Source organism: Petromyzon marinus, chromosome 2 (assembly GCF_048934315.1).
Source record: "Petromyzon marinus isolate PM22_M1 ecotype Great Lakes invasive population chromosome 2, UKy_Petmar_22M1.pri1.0, whole genome shotgun sequence".
In the NCBI taxonomy this organism is placed as follows: domain Eukaryota; kingdom Metazoa; phylum Chordata; class Hyperoartia; order Petromyzontiformes; family Petromyzontidae; genus Petromyzon; species Petromyzon marinus.
This window is the reverse complement of record NC_133668.1, coordinates 12092684-12113379: the sequence shown is the minus strand read 5'-3', so window position 1 is coordinate 12113379 and position 20696 is coordinate 12092684. Positions and strand designations below refer to the sequence as shown.

Sequence of the window (20696 nt, the reverse complement as noted above, 5' to 3'; positions counted from 1 at the left end):
CAAGAGACCCATTTTTACTACCCATGTGTCAGGCTGACTGGAGATTAACGTCTACACTTGAAAGTAAAAAGCCTCACTGTAAGACCACCTCTCATACAAAAGCACACCAAGGAAATCCCTCTGCTGATCACCGAACAGTGTTATAAGCCAACTTCTTGTTGTATCCAAGTGAAACTATTTGCACGTTTTCTTCTTCCCGCATTTCTTACAGAATGTCTCTATTTATCTGATGAACGCAAGCATAACGGAGAGCTCAGATTCTGTCAGTGAGTGAGCTCACAGCGTTTTGAAGACAAGCCTGGGCATGCAAGGGAACACAGCGCGAGCTTCGTGCACAATCCAATCGTGTGTGAGTGGCATTCCGCATTTAAAGTTGCCAAAACGCCATCTCTTGAATGATAATGCTGAAAAAGTCTTCAAAATACATTTGTAAAACGTGCTAACGAGAAGGTAGGAAACGATATTGACGTAGTTAACCAACAGAATAGAGAATAGCTTTAACCTACGTCCTGCGATGGCAGTGTCATGCTGCCAGTGCGCAACTCAAGCTGTGCATCTTTGAAAGGTCCTCTGGCAAAAGACCAAGATGCACATTAAATTGATAGGTGGCGCTGCTGGATAATAAAAATTGCAATCTGCAGAGTACCACAATTCTCTCAGCAAATCACACTTGCAGCAGCCTAGTGCAGCACTTCAGCGGTGCACGTAGAGACAACGGGCCCACTTACCTCGTCGGCACCTGTCGTGATGAACAACCGCTTGTGAGACACGTTGCTTCCCACGTGACTGACGGACATCTCTCCGCGAGAATAGAGAGTGTCACGAGGCTGGGAACCATGGAAAATTATGAATTTGCATATTCACAACAGACAGAAAAAAGCCCGCTATAAAGCAGTTCTTAGATTATTTTACTTATCTCACAATTACGAGAAAATATTGATTTTAAAATGTGTAACACTAACCTGGGTAGATTCTTGGCAGAAGAACATGAGCCTTTTTGATCCGTTGGCAACAAAGAAATCCTTTATTTGTTCAAACTGGAGTAAAGGGAAAAAAAAATAATTGAAAAATTATGACTGTACATTATTTTCAAGGTAAATGCAATGTATTCAAGTTTCATCTTTAGTTTGTTTCAAATTAAATTTTAACTCAACATAATACCCTACAAGGGCTAACTGATGTTTAAGATATGTATGTGAAGTTGGCTTAGTCGTCTTGGGTTTGAATCAGGGTAGGTAACTAGAGATTAAACTGAGTTCTCAAGTTTAGCAAGATGATGGTCTCAGTCTGGTCACCAATGACTAAGCAAAATAACATAATATTCAAGTTTTTTTTTACAATTTGGCTAAAATCCAGCTCTGAGAATCAAAAATATTGGTTTGACTGCGATATTACAAACTTTTTTCAATAGCAGGGTATGTGGCAAAGTGCACTCCCTAACATGTGGATAAAAAATCACTTGAAATAATCTCAGAAGTAGACGCATAAACTTTCCTTCTGCGGAACACTCTTCTCCAAGAGTTAAAAATGGAAACTGTATTTCATGACATGATGCCAATAGTACAATTGGAATAGCATTTGTAAAAATACAAAAATTTGTTTCATTATTAACTGAATGTATAATTCAAATATAAATCAGAATCACTAAGACTGATGTCATCGTTTCAACAGTTCCCTGTGACCTCGCGCAGCTTAGTGTGGGGTACGCTATGACCCCCTCTCGTCACCCACCACCAAGGTTCTTTAACTATCTTTTCCGGCAGGCCACATGATAAAATTAGCCTGTGCTGGCGAGTCATGTGACATCATACATTACGTGAATCGACATAATGTCACATTGGATAAACACTGATCCACACCTCTCATATCCAGGTTTCTCATCTATCTGGTGTTTATTATTTCACTAGTCATATTTTGTCTCCAGCTCTCATCTCCATCCATTGTTCTTCTCTCTTTCATCTCACGCATCTGTATCTCTTGCTTTCTCAGCGAGCCATATTTCTTGGCAGGCCACATCTCTTGGTGGCCACTCCAAGAGCCTTCGTGGGCCACATATGGCCTGCGGGCAGCCAGCTGAAGAACTTTGCCTTACACAATGCACGTGGTGCCCAGAAGACCTACCCTCTCGTCCGCCAGGATGGCATCTTCCACGGCGGCCTCGTCCTGACCCAGGACATCGGCCAACTTGGAGATGAGGTACTTGTGACGTCCGTCCAGTTGGACCCTCCGCTCGTCCCGTGTGACCTTGGTCTGATTTGCCATGCTTCGCAGAGCCTCGTTCCCAGGCCCCGATGATTTCCATCCAGCGCCTGACATCTACACATATCAGCCATGGATTGGGACACAATATCAAAATTACATTTAAATGTTTAAATGTATTTAATTTGTAATTTGTACTTGCTATCTAAATCACACATCTTAAAGTAATTGCCAATTTCAATCCAATTAAATTTCCTCCAATAATAGCATTTGCAAAATAAGAAAAATTTCACGTACAATTCACGTTCCTCATATTACACGAAAGATGGTTTATTTGTGTTAAGAATTTCAATCAAATTCCACTGTCTCTCTTCTGAAATGCGCAATGGCGCAGCACTCATCCACTTTGGCAGCTGAACAACAAACATTTCCTATTAAACGTCTGCTGTGGATTGATCTACGAGGCTGTGAATTGTGGGCAATGCAGCATAAAATGTGATTTACATAAGTGCCGCATATTAACTAAACGCCGATGATCTCTGTATATGTGCAGCTCGTACCGTGGCTGGGGTGGCCGTGGTGGGTGAAGGAGTGGGGGCTCCACCATTTTGCTGACTTAATCTGGCTCCACGCCCCTTGGTTCTTGATCCCTCACCTGCTGAGAAAAGATTAATGCCCAGTCTTTCATTTTGTGTCTGACTTATTCAGTAGAGATAATAGCCATGAAAACATTTTACACCCCCACTCCTCAAGGCATTCAAAGAATAATGACGATTTGGGGTTGTAATTTGACAGAAAGGTGATTTTATTGTGTCGTTTTTTGCTGTGTTGTCGTCTCACTTGTATTTTCTGTTGAGTTTTCTGTGTTATTTATACAGTGTTTATACTTCATTAGCCTAAATCTAATATCTGCATATTATTTGTATGAGTTGTATATAAGAATTTTTCATACGTACCATTTAGTGTATGCATCGTGACAAGTAAGACATTATGTGAGTCAATTAATCGATTCGTAGTTACAGTAATTGCATTCTTATATAACTCGCGTTTTTCTATTGTGGATAATACGCATTTGGTAAATACAGTGACATAGCTGCCAATTGTGAAATTGGAGGAGGGAGTATAAGTCAGTGGGGTAGGAAACCTTGTTCAGTTGTGGTGGGCACCATAGAGATAATTCCCCCCCTAGAAACCACCCTGCTAACATCACAACGGGACAAAAATGCAAAAATACATGTTATTTTTACATATTATTCATAATTGATGGCACTTTGTTAATCCACTGCAGGACGAGGACCTCACCATATTGTATTTGTCATAAAGGATGTTATACCATACTTTACCACACTTGTCAGAGCAAGTTGGTAAAGGGTGTACAGGATTGGTGTCAACATCTAGTGTTAGCCACTGATAATAACCATGGCTGGGATTCAAACCCAGTTAACTGGGTTAAAAGTGCAGTGCACTAACCGTTGCGCAACTGCTGCCCTCAATGTTTCAGGAAAAATAACAGCTGCATGGCAGTACACAACAATGTAAACTCACTTGAATGTTATATTTCCATTTCACATGGCACACTGCACCGATTCGGTCATCGAGTTTGTTTGACCATATTTCACCACATTGGTCAGTGCGGGCTGGTGAAGGAGGTGTAGGACTGGTTGCGATAGTGGCGTTTTCCTGTAATCCAATGTTATGTATGAATGTTGAACTTCTTTCACACCATACGTAGCCAACTGCGCTAATTAGATGTACGGAAAATGCCTTGAAGGAAAGTGTTGGCAGATCACACATTGTGAACACCTAAACCTGCTGGGCTGCGTGGTAGCCAGATGATGATAGTACAAAAAGTGGATTGACTATATCTTTGCAGCGTTTTAAGTGTTATCCCTCATGCAAGGGTTTTCTCCAGGTACTCCAGTTTTCTCCCATTTGCCAAGCATTAACGGACTTGGCCAAATGGACTCATTAACGGAATTGGCCCAACATGCTAATTCAGTATTTTCTTGAACACTTTTTGGCTTTCCTGCATTTTTTTATTACGAGTTTAGCATCATGGTTAACAACCACTTTATTAATAAGAGGTTGCGATAATAATTGCATAAAACAAAATATTGGTTAAGTAATGATGAATATAAAGTAGCCAATACTGCAAATATCGGGATTTTAGCTCTACCTCCACATAAGTCAAGAGCCAAGACACATCAGATGACAGCACAATTAAGTCAGACATTTAAATGCCAAGCATCAAATTTAGCAGTGACTGATAAGCTTTGGCTGTATGGGTCATGGTTGCAAGACATTATTTTTGATCCTCAGTAGCCCATACTTTGTCACATAAGTTACTCGGAAAAGTTCTGATCCACATTTGTTTTCAGATTAGGCCACGTAGTCGTTTCATGGCAAAATTATTGTCATTAACCCTCCACCACCTGAAAAAAATGCCACGTTCACAAATATATTATTTATACGTGTCAATGTATTGATATATAATATTCTGGCCAATCAAGCTCTCCAGTGGCTTAAGACTCCCCATGACGGAATTTAACATCAACATACGTTTCACTCAAACTGCTTTGGGCCTCATAAGGTAGTGACTCAGAAATTGTAAAATAAGGCACAAAACTACTACATGGCCTAAACCAAAAACTAAAATTCATCAGTGGATTGGCTATTAAATTTTAAGTTTGAAGGAAATGTATGATGTGAGTATTGCAGCTCAACCTCTTATACAATCTGAATAGAAAACACTATGGTTTGAGCACTTGACTCAAAATCAGAATGTTCTGGGTTTATATCCCATTCAGAAATTGACTCTTATCATTTTTTGTGGGAAGTCAACAATGGTCGTCCGATGGTTGGTCTGCCCCACCTTGTTAACGTGGAATGTCCACATGTGGATTTCACGCCAAAGGAGATGTCACCTCATAGCACATTGGAGCAGGGAGATACTTTGACTTTTTATATTACCTTTTTACGAGCACAGTCCGAGTGCAGCCATACCTTAACACTGCCACTATAAACGTTTATGAATTCAGGATTTAGTTTAAACTATGTAAACTCTTATTAAGATCTTAGCAAAACTTATATTTACAAAGTCTGCACAATTGTATTTGTATAGCATGTTGGGGCTACTGGCTGCAAGATTATAGCATATTTTTCATTTTATGCCTCTGAAAGTCATAAAAAACACTTTATGAAATGAGACAAAAATTACATTTTGGCTGTGGTGTAGCAGCAAGGATATATGGAGAATAGCATTTCCGTTATTAACAAGGCGTGAGAAGGCCTCTTTCTAGCAGTCACTTAACAATGGGCGCGATATTATTTTAATTACTGTACTTTAGTAGTCCAGTATTACTACCTTTTTATTATTGCTTACAAACAAAATGTATTTTCTTTAATTCGATGTCTTGTTCTTGGGAATTTCATTATAGAACAGGTGAAGAGTGCCAGGTAACTATTCATAATTATGCCTATTTAAAAACTGGCCATCAGGTAATATTTTAATCTCTCAATTCTCATCAGGCCCCATGGTGTTTAAGTGGAATCTCCGACCCTTATTTAACTCTCTCTCTCTGACCCCTCAGTGCATGTGCTATGAGTGAAGAAGGCCCATAACGTTTCCGATTTAATCATCTTTTTATTTTATGGCCACCGTGTTGTTCATTGTAATGAGTTTTTTTCGTCAAGTGTTACAAGCAACGTGTACTGTACTCTATTTTCTGAACCGAGATCTGGCAATTGTTGGTTGATACTGAACTATCACGGTTCCCTCCATAGGAATGTGGAATTTCAACTACTGGTGCAATGTAGTCCACCAAATGAGATAGGTAGGGGTCCACATTAGTTTAAGCAATGAGTCACTTAGTGTCTGTCTCTTTTGCGAAGTTGATATCCGGAGACATTCTTCAACAAATAATTTTAAGAACGTTACCAACATTACAGTACGGTACAGTACCAGCGACGTAAACTTTTCCATGTATCCCTCACATTGCAACGTGACACGTGTAAACCGAGGTTACAATCCACGTTTCTCGTCGAACGAGTGCTGTTTATTGGAATAAATATTTGTTATAAAGTAGGGTGGATAAACCAATGTGTACGTCCAAGTTCCTCTAAACATATCATACTTACAAACTGGACAACGCGCTACGTGTACGTCTTTACAAAATCCAATACCAGTGCTCCTGGACAGATTAACAACAAAAAATATACAACACGTTGGGCAAATAAATGCATTTAGGTCGCGGTCAATGAGTATTAAAATTAGATTTATTTTTTAAAGTCTCCAAGCTGCAAGTGCTGCGTCGTACGCGGAGGGCATGAGAGCTTCCTCCTCCGATCAACTCGCGACTCAAAAATCTCTGCCCAGCGATACAAACTCTCCAACTATTTCTTTTGCAACTCGTACGACATTTAAAGAGGGACGAACCCCCCCGTTGTTGTACCGCACTGCTACGATTCCACGTCTACTCAATGTGCCACCCCACTTCTCGCCTGGCCGCCTTCACAGGTTCACCCAGCACTGACCAGAACCAGCGTGGTTGAAGTATGGTCACTTCGAACCTTGCAAACGAGATGGTCCCAATTTTTTTTATTTATTTAAAGCTTTCGTGACTGCGGTGATTCGTGTTCTTGGTTCTTTCGGTTAAGTCACGTGGAAGGGAAACAATAAAATAATAAAAAATATTAAAACAATACAATTCTCACGACCTTTCGACTGCAACACAAGCAAGCAATCATCCATCATCAGGTGTGAAAACCGCTTTTTTTTTCAAATTTTCTTGCTGTGGTTTTCACACCTGACGATGATTGCTTGTGTTGCAGTCGAAACGTCGTGAGAATTGTATTGTTGTAATATTTTTATTATTTATTGTTTCCCTTCTACGTGACTTTACCGAAAGAACCAAGAATAGAGATGGTCCCACTCAAAAGCGTGGGGGGGGGTTTGTTCTCACGGGTGAGCGGGTTGTCAAGGAGGTCGTACGTTGCGTGTACGAATAAATGTACGAACGTACAGGAATAGCAAACAACATCAACAATATAAGCCATGGACGATTTCAAACCGCCGAATAGACACAACGGACATACTTCCCCCTTATTTGTCAATGGAAACACAGAGGGCACGAGTGCGTGGCGCTGTGTGTCGGTGTGTGTCCTTCTTACCCTTGATGCTCACGAGTGGAGGGGACACGTCGTGGTTGGTTTCCCCGGGATCGGCACCGCCAGGGACCGGCTCGGGATCGGGGGTCCCCACTGAACCCCGCCGCTGCTGCTGTTGTTGTTGTTGGGGTTGTTGTTGTTGGGGTTCTTCTTCTGCGCGAGCGGAGACCCCCTCCATTTCGCCATCCTGGCTGACAGCTAGCTCAGCCATGAGTTACCCCCCCCCTTCACTCACCTCCAACAACACCACGCAAGTCTATCTTACAAACACACTTTCATTAACTTCTTAATAACGCGGGGGTCAAACTTGCGGTGCAAGTTTGGCGGTGGTGTGTGGGGGTAGCCGGTGGCTGAGTTGGTGCAGGAGACTTGCCTCGCTGCGGGTCTCCTGCAGACTCAAGTTTTTTGTTTTGTTTTTAAACCCCCCCCCCGCCCCTGTTAAGTTTGCGGACCGAGAAACGTGTTACAAACGCCTGCAAAAGTTACGCCGCTAAATTGTTAGACGTTTAATAAAACAAATCTGAAACGCCGATTAAAGTGTGGGGCCCACTACCACACCACACACCACCACACACAACTTTAGCGGCGCCCGGTGCGAGTCGCGCGCGCGACCACCACCACGACCACCACGACCACCAACCGCCGCCGTGCGCGCGCCACCCCCCCACCCACCCCCGCCATAGTCTCTAACAACAGTTGCGAGGCAACCGCCGAGTTCTATTCATTAAAAGTTGTCCGTGGGTGGGTGGGTGCGTGGGGTTGGTGATGTTGGTTGGGTGGTGGTGGTGGTGGCACACACCGGCTGCGTGACATGTACTTGACACGCATGTCAACCCATACCTGGCTTGACCACCCCCTACCCCACCGTTAATCCTCTGTACAGGGACATTGAGTGGGTTTTTTTTAGGTCCATACGGCGTACAGCCGTTTCAATGATGGCAACAACAACAACCAAAATGTGTTGTCTTATTTGTTTGTATTCTTTGGATCTTTCGGGGGAATTCATATTCTTTATTATTTTTCTATCTACGTGGCTTTACCGAAAGACCCAAATAATATGCAATTCCTGCAGTCACGAAAGCTTTAAGTCAATATTTTTTTGTTTATGTTTTCCCCTTGTGATGGGACTTTGCAGGATGAACGTTGAGATTTATATGGGCACGGGGGTGACGAATGAGGTCGGCATTGTTCTGTAATAAGGTAGGGCACTGATAAGGGATTGACAGGAATGTATTTAGAATATCCGAAGCGTGTGTTGAGAACGGCGTTGTAGTAAGCTTAGTAGTCGTAGTAACATGGCATTGCCCCAGCCATTATGTCAATCCACTGCTGAGTGACGAGGGGGCCCTTTCCTTCCCTCCGCGCTGTTGCGGGGTCGTTGTTGGTTGACACTCAATGTTGATACCACATGCTGTGGTGGGTCAGTGCCGTGGTGGTGTTGGTGAAGGCGGATGATGAACATACTACACGTGGACACGTAGAGGGTATATAGTACTGTACAACCATGGGTTGTTTTTTTTGTTTGCTGAGAACATCAATCGATTGAAATATAAGAGCAAATTAACTGCAGTACATGAACACTCAATTGTCAAAATTGTACTTGCTTTTCGATATTTCCTGTTTGCTCAACAACCAAATCGATTGGCATTGATTTGACAACTTGATTTGATTGGCTCTGTCAGATGGCTGAGGGTTATGGTTGAAAATGAACATTATACCTACACGAACTCACCCAAAATCAACTAATTCTGAATCGAAATATTTGGTCGTGAAAGCCTGCGTATGAAATTTAACTCCAACGTCAAATTTGAGCACACACTTTGCAAAGATGATAGCTCGAGTTGTTAGGATAATGGCTTCGGTTCGTTACTGTGAGTTTGGAGTCTCCAATCCGACTATGTTTGTACTACCAGCGACCTCGGTCAAGTGCTGTGTGGCGTGTATTGCCTGTGTTATGCATGTGTGTCTCTGCATCGCGGAACATTTCACAGCAATACAGTAGCGAAGTGAAACGATTAATTACTGGCCAGCCGCACATAACAGTAGGCTTGGGACCAAGGCCTAGCCATGGAGTCAACATTGGGGGGGACCAAATCTTCCAGGAAAAAAATCTAAATTTTAAAACTAATTTCCTGCCATTTCCTGCCTAAAATATTTTTTTTTAAAATTCACTAACACATGGGATGAACTTTTTTTTTACAATAATGTCTAATAGTGTATTGTATTACATTGCTCTGTTTTTACTTTTTTACCTTTTCTTGTTTCATTGTATGTAATGGCAGAGATTAGGGATTAATAAAGTACAGCCATAGCCACAATCATATCAACAGAAATCTATGCATTGTTATACGAAGACAAGTCCAGATATTGTGGCCCAGGTTTAGCAAATTGTTGTTTTTATTTACTTAGCATAGCAATTATTTATTTATTTTATCAATATATGGGGGGGGGGCATTTTGAGCATATTTTAATATTGGGGGGGGGGGATGTGTCCCCCCCCCCCAATATTCAAATATAGTAAAAATTATAATATATTGGGGGTATGTGTCCCCCCCAATATATATTATAATTAGGTCTTACTTGGGACGTTTATAGGTGATGCCATTGCAAATATGGAATACATATCGACGTGAAACTAATATACCGCGGTTGTGTCTGCAGTGCTTTAATATGCTCACTAACATCACTTGCCCCATCAGTCTTTAAAGGCTTTACAAGGTATCCCTGTTGTATGTGCTGTGTTTATGATTGGTTATGCTATGCACGATGTCACTACTGTATATATTGTGTGTGTGTCTGCATCTTCGGTAGGAATGGGTGATTATATTCGACATGTGCTATGTGTACGTGCTGTGTGCGTCTGACTGCTTTGCATTGCTATGCGCTGCGGCTCGCTGTGTTAGTTGCCCAGCGACGCCAGCGTGCGTCCTGGTGATGCCCTCACTGCAGTGATCACTTCCCAAGGGCGACCGGTGGAAAGCATAAGGGACATATAACCCCCCACTGAACGCCTAATACAGTGTAGTACTGACTTGTCCACGGTGCCAGATCAGGTGTTTCTCTAAATGTGGTTGGTCTACCCACTAGAGGTGCAATACAAAAAAAACACACATGCGTGAAAATTAAGGCCCTCGACAAAATGGGATTTATATTATTAACACGACTACGCTTGATTACTAAGAAAATGCTCATTGAGTCTCAAGGCTCTTTTTCAGGAGGGTCCTGCCAAGTTTTAGAATCAGGGGGGCGATGTTGTTATGTGTAATTCCAAAAGAGCAATCAACAAGCAATTTATTTAGCGTTGGAATGTTTGGGCAACACTAGTTACATTGTATGGTTGGGGTAGGGGGGTTACCTATAGGAGGAAACCGGAGAACCTGGAGGAAACCCTTGTGAAATATTGTGGTAAAGATACTAACTCCAAACAGAATTGGGCCCGAGTCGGGAATCGAACCCAGGCTGCATGCTGTGATGCACAATTGTTACCACTGCGTCACCCTGCCACCGAATGAACGTGTACATTTTGAATAATTCCAATGATGTATTTATGGCTATATATCCAGGAGTGTACACACTGAGTGGATTGACTTTTGAGGAGCGTTCTGATTTTGGCTGTTTGATTTCCCACCACGAGGCAGCATCACTCAGCACTGCCATCTGCTGACCACTTTGCAGCCTCAAGCCTGCAACATCTGGCAAGCCTTGGCGATCCTGGTGTGGTAGTCACCAACAATGAAATGCAATTAGCTGTTAGCAAGGCTATAGTAGTAGCAATATTTTATGCGATCCATCAAAGGTAATTATGTGACAACCTTGCAAGAGGGTGTGTAGTAACACAATACCGTACTGTAATTCACTTTTCTTCCCATATTGAGATATACAGTGAGGGAAAAAAAGTATTTGATCCCCTGCTGATTTTGTACGTTTGCACACTGACAAAGAAATTATCAGTCTATAATTTTAATGGTAGGTTTATTTGAACAGTGAGAGACAGAATAACAACAACAAAATCCGGAAAAACGCATGTCAAAAATGTTATAAATTGATTTGCATTTTAATGAGGGAAATAAGTATTTGAACCCTCTGCAAAACATGACTTAGTACTTGGTGGCAAAACCCGTGTTGGCAATCACAGAGGTCAGACGTTTCTTGTAGTTGGCCACCAGGTTTGCACACATCTCAGGAGGGATTTTGTCCCACTCCTCTTTGCAGATCTTCTCCAAGTCATTAAAGTTTCGAGGCTGACGTTTGGCAACTCGAACCTTCAGCTCCCTCCACAGATTTGCTATGCGATTAAGGTCTGGAGACTGGCTAGGCCACTCCAGGACCTTAATGTGCTTCTTCTTGAGCCACTCCTTTGTTGCCTTGTCCGTGTGTTTTGGGTCATTGTCATGCTGGAATACCCATCCACGACCCATTAAAATTATAGAGTGATCATTTCTTTGTCAGTGGGCAAACGTACAAAATCATCAGGGGATCAAATACTTTTTTCCCTCACTGTATGAAGTGTGGGTAATCCCACCTCTTCCAAGACATCTGTCCAGCGTGGAAGAGTAGGCCACATTACCCTCTATATTCAAGAGGGGGCTTTCTGAGCTCCCCCTAGTGGTGGAGGTTATTACACCAGAAGTGGATTGAGCAAAACATATCGTGGCTGCACCTTTATATTTGATTAAGATTGCCTATAGGGAGGCAGGTAACAATGCAAATCAGAGCTATTATTTCTGCATTACGATATTATCGTGAGTGTAAACATTTCGTTTTATATATAAAAAAAATGATATTGTCATGTTACGAGAAAATATAAACGGGACTCAAAACGAACAAATGTCTTTAATCAGTTCGTGAAAAATGAATAGAATCAGTGTGTATCGCACCACACACGGAAGTGAAAAAAATATCGGAAAATAATCAGCCATGTATCAATCCAGTACTGGATGAATGGGGGTCGTTTTGACCATACTTCACTCGGCTGGTCAGTGCGAGGTGGCGATAGGTGCTTAAAAGTGGACGCCACCGAGTGTTTATCATCTGAAGATGCCCTTCACGAACCACACGGCTGGAGGTGGCCGTCAACGCAGCAGTAGAATGAAAAAACGTTCATGAATGTTTGAAGATTTCAACCGTGACCCGTGCATCAGCGTCTTATTGCGCAGTGGCGTTTGACGCAGTGCAGATTGTGATGTATTTATTACATCAGTGTGTCAAATTTTAGATTTCAAATATGGGGAAGACGTGAGGCTGTCCCTTGGCATGAACTAACATCCCCCGTGTTCTGTATACCCTGTATAGTATTGCGTACGTTTAACACGTAGGCTTTCGCGACCAATATTATTCATATAATAATGGTTTTTGGGTTAGATCGCGTAATTATAATTGCGTTGTTACCCTCCACCAACCGACACAGCCAGTAAGGTTTGTCACGTAAACAATGCGCCAATTAGTTACTAATTACTAGTTACTAACTAATTAGTTACTAGTATCCCACTGGGAGTCGCTGACGATGTAGTTACTAGTAATTACTAGTAACTACGCGCCAAATAATTAGTTAGTAACTAGTTAGTAACGAGTAACTAATTGGCGCGTTATTTACGTGACAAAGCTTCCTGGCTGTGTCGGGTGGTGGAGGGTTATGGAACGTTTATATTTACGTGATCTAACCCAAAAACCTTTATTATAAATATTGTGTACGTATTTGATATTTGTATAATAGATTAATAAAAAGCCAGGGTGTCCTAACTCAAAGGAGCGTTGCGTGGTGTTTATCAGCGTTGGTGACATTGAACCCGTTGTGGAAGTTCCACGTTTCTATGACGGGACCCAGTATATCCAACGTGACAACCATATATAGTGTATCCACACACTGTATTTACATACACGTACATGAATATTCACGGCTATTTTATCAATCCACTGCTGGATGAGAGCTTCCCCACGCCATGTGGATCATGGGGATTATTTGAGCGTACATACTTCACTCGGCTGGTCAGTGCGCAATGTACACGTACATATTCGTGCATGTATTTGTGCGCATTCACCTCGTTTAGCAGGTGACAAGTCATCCCGCTGGAGGTCGCTGACGATGCACACTAGTTTCTTCTTGTTCAAGAATCAACATGGGATGGAATGCCCGGAGAAAACCCACCACTCGTGGGTGACCCTGGTATTCAACAAACTCAAATGTTACGATACAGTACTCTAAGCATTGTCTTCCAACACGATGCCTTTTTACATGGTTATGGCCCATCCAAGCACGATACCAGGTGTTCTAAGCTGCTTCAGAGCGACGTGGTGATCAGCAGAAGGTAGTGTAGCAACTACTTTTGGTGTACTGTTCCAAAGCTCCAATATCTATGCTCCACGCTTTCGCAAATCGGCACTCACCATCCCACGACCCGCACGGCATGGGGAGGCCCACATCTTTCAGTGCAATGACCTAAGCCCTAAGGGATGCACAGAACATTAGCATGCATTAATGCATGCGGCATTACCTTTTTGTCCAGATTTTAAGATGCTCCGGAAAGTCGGGCGCACCCTAAACGTGTGCCCGGCGTGTCAATATTACAAAGGCATACATCAAATCGGGTAACACAAACACGTTCCAAATTAAGATGCACCACCAACGTTTGCTTTAAAAGCAGGGGGTGGTGGGAGGAGTGTATCTTCTCATTCGGAAAATATGGTAAAAGAAGAAAAGTATAAATACTGTAGAATCCACATTCAGGGCACTTTAATAGCTTAAATTTAACACTGGGTTAATTAAACGACCAATCTAATTAATTACATTGAATATACGATTCACAGCTTCATAAATGTTCAGTATAGCAAAGTTAGGTCTATAATTTAGCAGAGACATGTCTCTAGAGAGGGTAATATGCTCCAATATCCTAATGCCATTTTCTGATCAATATTCTCCCATGGACAACCGCAGCAGCATACAAAATGTTGTTGGTTTGAACCCAAGCCACCCCTTAAGCCCAGCAGAGAATGTCACGTCTGCCTGTGGGGGCGACTGGTGACCACTCTGTAGGCTATATTCTAATGAATCACATGATAATACGTTTTGGATTGTATTTCAGGGTCTGCTATTGATCCCTGGCTCTCTCTCTGTTATGTTTTGCTCTGCATTTTTATTTTTTTGTTATTGTTTGTGTTTTTTTAGATATATTTTGTAGCACTCTATAACGTGTTTCTGTAACTATATTTTCGGTTGTGAATTTATATTTAATGCACTCAAAAAATATTTGCTTTTAATATGTTTGCATGTAACTCTGCACTTTAAATTGTAGCCTTCCAGTCTGCTTGCTGTTCATCATTGTGTTTTACATTGTTGTCCTCGAACCCGAACTGTTAATTTTTTACTCTTTTACCCAGTGCTACATTAACCCAGAGACTTATGGTCACAATGGGCTCATTGAAAAACCTGGTCTTGTAAATAGAGGATAGTTAAATCCATTGATGGTACGAGGGATTGTTTTGTGTTTTGCAGGGCTTTGAGTTGTATCCGCTTAGCTACATGGGATTGCTCTGGGTACTTCAGTTACCTCCCACTTACCACTCTGTAATAGACCATTTATAACATTTTCTGTAAATGATAAGAAACTAATCAGACAGAATAATGCGTGGAAGCTGAAAACAATAGTTAACAATAATGCAGGCAAAAGGTGATTTCCAGACGGCAAAAGGCAGAATTGTGACCATAATATTTATCCACTTATCATCCCATGCACGGCAGATGACATCACCATACTGTGTGTGCATATATAATGCATAAAGCCTTTCGATTGACAACTGCGTGGGTTTTCGCGGCTGGGCTGTATAACTCTCCGATGTGTTTTCTGGTTATACTGCGTGTTATTTGGCATGGTGTCAGACGCTTCGCTCAATGCGTTTGGAGCTAATTCAGGAACTGATTTTCATATTCTAAATGCGAGATCCTCCTGAAAAAAAGGTCTTAACTCAACGAGGTCCCTCTTGGATAAATGCAATGCAATTTTTCGTTTCATTCTGATGCGGTCTGCGTACACGTAGTGTGTGGAATGTTAATGCAACATAGCCTTCAGCATTCAGCAACCGGGACTTCACAGCCTTTCAAGTTCTGTTTCTGGTTAAACTCCAAGTCTCCTATTGACACCAAATGGTAGACAGTACAGTATATGTAAACTCATGTAGAGTACAGCGCAGGTACAAGTCTTTTTTTGCCAATCCATTGGAAGATGAGGGTCTCCCCACGCCGTCCAGAGCAGTGGACATTATATGGCCATACTTCACCACGCTGGTCGCTGCGGGTTGGTTCTGTAATGCATGATTTCCATGTCTAAATCACAATTCATATAATAAAAATATATTTATCATTTTCTGGTTGCAAGGCTTATAATCTGCCTAAAAAGAGGTCATTATCATAAAACATTTTTTTTTACTACTGTAGTATATGTAAATTATAGTAATCATTTATTTATTTGGTTAAATCTTCATCTGCACTGCATTCTGATAACATCTATTGCCAAGGCACTGTTTGGCAATTATTGTATCTCAGTTCGTTCAAACAGGATCGGCATTTAACCCAAACATTGGGCGGGTGAGCAAATAATAAAGGTAATGTCTGCTTTGGAACGGCTGTGTGAACTGAGGCTTGTAAGAGCGTGTCTCTTGAGTTGGACGGTTGCTGGTTAAAACACCCCTTCCCATGAAATTTCGATTTAAAGCTTTCGTGACTGCAAGGATTCATCTTCTTTGGTTCTTTCGGTAAAGTGACTTTACCGAAATAACCAAAGAAGACCCCTTCCCATGCTTTCCATTGTGTTCTAGACACAGCATTGAAGAGCATCCCATGCTTTACAAGAAGTATTGTCTAGATATGGCTTCTGTCTTTCGTAATCTTGATTAACTAATAAATCCTACAAAAGACAATACTTTCCAAACTAAATAGGCAGCCAAGAGTCTATCTCTTAGCAGGGTCTCATCAGCAGAGCCAGGCCTGCTATAGAAATGCTGCTGTTTACCAGATGTTATAGGCCCCTGCCTATAACATCTGGCCCCTGCCTATAACATCTGGCCCCTGCCTATAACATCTGGTCATATAACAAAGAATTGAATTACGGTCCAGCAATAGATTGTTTTTTCTGCGCTGCTGCTCCCTCTGTTGACCACCACGGAAACGTGGCGTGTATGATGATCCATTCTAGATTTAAAGCTTTCGTGACTGCAAGGATCCATACTCTTTGGTTCTATTGATTTTTTTTTACCTACGTGACTTTACCTAATAGAACCAAAGAGTATGTATGATGATCGTTTCGTCCGAGCACGAACCCAGGCTCAACCTGCTTAGCTCCCGAGATCTGCCTCATTCCAGTTGATGTTGTCAGAGCAAAGTATGACATGTACATTGATTTACTGCTGTATGTCGTTGTTGTGTCCGTGCAAGTTATACTACGTATTAAATAAGCAATACTCTGTATACAAACCCACAAAAAATCAAATACAATAGGTGTAGGTCTCGATTTAAAGCTTTCGTGACTGCAGGGATTCATCTTCTTGGTTCTTTCAGTAAAGTCACGTAGAATGGAAATAAAATAATAAAAATAAAACATAATAAAATAAAATTCTCACGACGTTTCGGCCACAACACAAGTAGCCTTCCTCAGGTGATATTTAAACTCCTTCGTCAAGGCGTTCTGCTCCTCCCACCCAGCTTCAAAGACGCTGCCAAGCTTGGCAGTGTTCACTGAAGCGCTGTCTTCCCGACAGTTTTGTTTCTTCACCTGAGGAAGGCTACTTCTGTTGTGGCCGAAACGTCGTGAGAATTTTATTTTATTATGTTTTATTTTATTCTTTTATTTCCATTCTACGTGACTTTACCGATAGAACCAAGAAGAGGTGTAGGTCTATAGATTACAGAGAAAAGTATTCATACTCCGACAGACGGACGACACCAAAGCCGATGTGCACAGTGAACCAGGTATTGTAATCCAGACAGGAGCTGCGATAAGAGAATCGACGTATCGCCTTGTCTGGTCAATGCACCGTGTGCGTTTGGAACCCTGTAATGTATGACACATCTACTATGTTCAAGCAGACAAAATTAATAAGCGGCCAAAATAACGCCTACTTAGTTCCCATACCGATCCCTCCACGTGTAAATGTGTCGCATTTTCACACGTTACATTAGCCACGGGGCCTTCTGGGGGGTGCAAAAGGCGCTGTGGTTTCACACAAGCAACCTCTGGACTGGTTTGGACATTCGGCGATTAATTTGCTCATGGTCACAAGAGACTGAGCTGCGAGAACAGCACCGCGTCGTGTCTGGACACGCGTGAATGTACCGGGCGTGACACACTTGCCACGTCCTCCCAATAGGTGCAATGGCATTTGGTCACACCACCACCACCACTCAATTGCGCTCGTACATTATGGACATTTGGGTTGGTGCACGGGCAGAATAATAACACATATAGTTGTTAAAATACGTAAGCATAACTCGACCAGTTTCCACATGTTTGTCCTTTGTTTATTTACAGATCACATCAACCACAGGGCCTTCTGGGAGTGCGTTATTTCAGCAGTATTGGTTCAACAAAAGCAAACTCCGGACAAGTCGAAAGACATAGTGTCTTATCGGCAGAATTAGGCTTGCTTGTTTGCTTATTTAATGACATCGTGATTCGAAAAGGCAAAGTGATTTCTGGTGAAATGAGCATGGAGAGAGTGCTTTTGCCTCCTGTTTGCAGCCCTTAGCTGGCGGTGAAAATCTCAAATTCCTTTGGCGGGGAAGTGAATTTAACAATAGAGACATTGTTGACTTCGCCACAAAAGGTGGTAATGTATTTTTTTATCGATTTGGGATGGAATACGGCTTCAGTCAGCACCCAACAAGAATTTGAATTCGCTCATTCCGATTTCCAGAAACTAATACACTTAGTAGTACAAACTAAATATGCGTAGTTGTGGAGCATTATGGATGGAAAATACAATGCGGTACTGTATAAGCAAACTCTGTTCTGCATATATTGTTTATGATTTTATCTTACTAAATATCTCAAGAAAATTATATTCACATTATTGTTATTGCATCTGTACTGGAAACCTTTTTGGTGTTAATTCGATCAGTCGATGATTATATTGCTTTATATTTATCAGAACTAATTAGCAAGGTCCATAGGAAGTGATTTGTTTGGATATGTAATTATAGTGATTTGTCTGGATCTGCTGTTTACGTGTCTAATTTCACAAATTTCACAAATTTTACAGATGAATTTAACCTATTTCAATTAATAAATGTCCCCACAAGACCCAACCTAAAAAATCCGGGACAGTCAACTCTGCTTGACGTCCTACTGACAAATGCCCCTCACAATTTCGCACTGACTGGTGTTCTGGGTAATAACCTTAGTGATCACGTCTTCATTTTTGGGGTGAGATCATCAGCCAGACCCAAAGCCCCTCCTAAAATTGTTGAGAAGCACTCTTTGAGGCACTTCAGCACTCAGGCATTTACTAATGATGTGCTTCACTCGGATATTGACAAGGTCTGTGATATCCCCAACCTGACTACGGCTTGGGAGACTTTCAGGTACACGTTTCTCCAAATTCTTAACAAACATGCTCCGTTGGTTAGATTTAAAACTAAAGGCAACCGCCCACCATGGTATGATCCTTTGATTACAAAGCTCATGAAAATTAGGGACAAGGCTTGGGCATGTGCTCAGAAAAGTAATTTGGTAAATGACTGGCTAGAGTACAGGATTTTAAGGAATAGATGCGTCCAAAAAATACGGCATGCAAAAAATGCCTACTTTTCCTCCACTCTCCTGGAATCACATGGAAATGCCAGGATTTTTTGGAAAACAATCAAATGTATCGAAAAGGCATCCAAAACAGACAATCTGCCCGTTGAGCTAAACCGAAATGGGGAATATTTTTCAGATCCCAAAAAAATAGTTGACAATTTTAACCTTCATTTTTCTGGAATGCTATTGCCAATAAACTGCAACTTGAATCACTACCTATGAGATCATCACTCAAAACTGCTCTAGAGGAGTTGTACACCCCTAGCTGCCACTGCTATACAGTGGCCTAAAATAAAATAAAATATGTCGCTCCGGATGACCGCTGCAAAGTATTATCTGTATTTTGATTTAGTGTGCTGATCTTAAAGGTGCATTGAAAAATGTGATACTCCGATTGATGCTCCTGTTGTTTGTGGAGTGACTCATGCAGCCAGCTGTGGCTCTAGGGTTTGGTGTTACATGTTATTTATGTAGTTTATTGTTAAAAATTCGGTCACAGTTCCTATGATCACTGTTACATTGCATTTATGGCTTTATTTTGGTGATTTCTAAAAGTTTTTTGGTTTGGCCATGTTTTTGTTTATTGTAGTACGGAGTTAGACTGATGGCCTTAATCTAAGTTTTCTTGTTGTTGTTGTTTGACTTGCATCCCACTGGGATTTTTGCACACAGCGTTGGTGTACGGTGCTATTTCAGGAATATTTTGATGCTTTTTTCCTGGATTTTCTGTTTGCACATGCACAAAGTCACTTTAAGATGTTTTCTTGTCCATGTTTTTGTTTTTTTGTTTGTTGCGGTTGCACCCGATTCAAGAGCCGAATGGCTCACAGGGCTATACCAAATAAATGAAACTATGAAACTATGAATTGATACCCTGGGCACCCTTGCAAACGAAACGTCCCATCTCCAGGGATTATCTAGGTAAAATGTTTGCATAAATACCAAAAATGTTATGTCACAGGTAAGAGACAAGAATGTCATGTGACCAAAATATTTTTTTTGTTTAAAACCAACAGATTTAAGCAGCTTTACAAACAGACCGAATATTTACGAAAAATCGTTTTCAGAAAACATGAGTACAGGAGACATTTTGTGATTTGTTTTATTTTATTTCGACCTACGTGACTACTTTACCGAAAGAACCAAAGAGTATGAGTACAGGAATGTAAGATTTACTAAAACATATTCCTGCGGAGGGAGCTGGTAGGAACGTTGGGTTGCTCGGTCATTGGCCAGGGTCAACGGCGTCGTGGTATATTCCGCAAATATGCCCGACTGTGAGGGCGGGCACAAGACGGCATGAGTAGGTTAAACGTTGAGTTTTATAAGGGCACCACGGGGTGACCAGCCCCTCCCCACCCAGCCCCTCCCCACCCTCCCCTCCCCACCCAGCCCCAACCCTCTCCACCCAGCCCAGCCCCTCCCCACCCTCCCCTCCCCACCCAGCCCCACCCTCCCCACCCTCCCCACCCAGCCCCTCCCCACCCAGCCCCTCCCCTTCCCACCCAGGCCCACCCTCCCCTCCCCACCCAGCCCCAACCCTCT

The 20696-nt window shown here is 41.9% G+C and overlaps 1 protein-coding gene across 2 annotated transcripts in view; it reads right to left on the bottom strand.

Annotated features, from left to right (window-relative positions):
• The window catches only part of LOC116947221 (dynein axonemal heavy chain 5-like), a 95587-nt gene extending 87576 nt beyond the window's left edge, over window positions 1-8011 (bottom strand). The window contains exons 1-5 of one of the 2 annotated variants that reach the window (XM_032962729.2): window positions 7369-8011; window positions 2760-2857; window positions 2122-2316; window positions 963-1037; window positions 729-827 (exon numbers count right to left, since the gene is read on the bottom strand). In XM_032962729.2, the coding sequence (XP_032818620.1) occupies window positions 729-827; window positions 963-1037; window positions 2122-2316; window positions 2760-2857; window positions 7369-7576 (675 nt within the window). In that variant the 5' untranslated portion in view covers window positions 7577-8011. The remainder of the gene's footprint in view (window positions 1-728; window positions 828-962; window positions 1038-2121; window positions 2317-2759; window positions 2858-7368) is intronic. The other variant, XM_032962738.2, reaches the window with a different exon arrangement.
• Between the last annotated feature and the right edge of the window lie 12685 nt (window positions 8012-20696).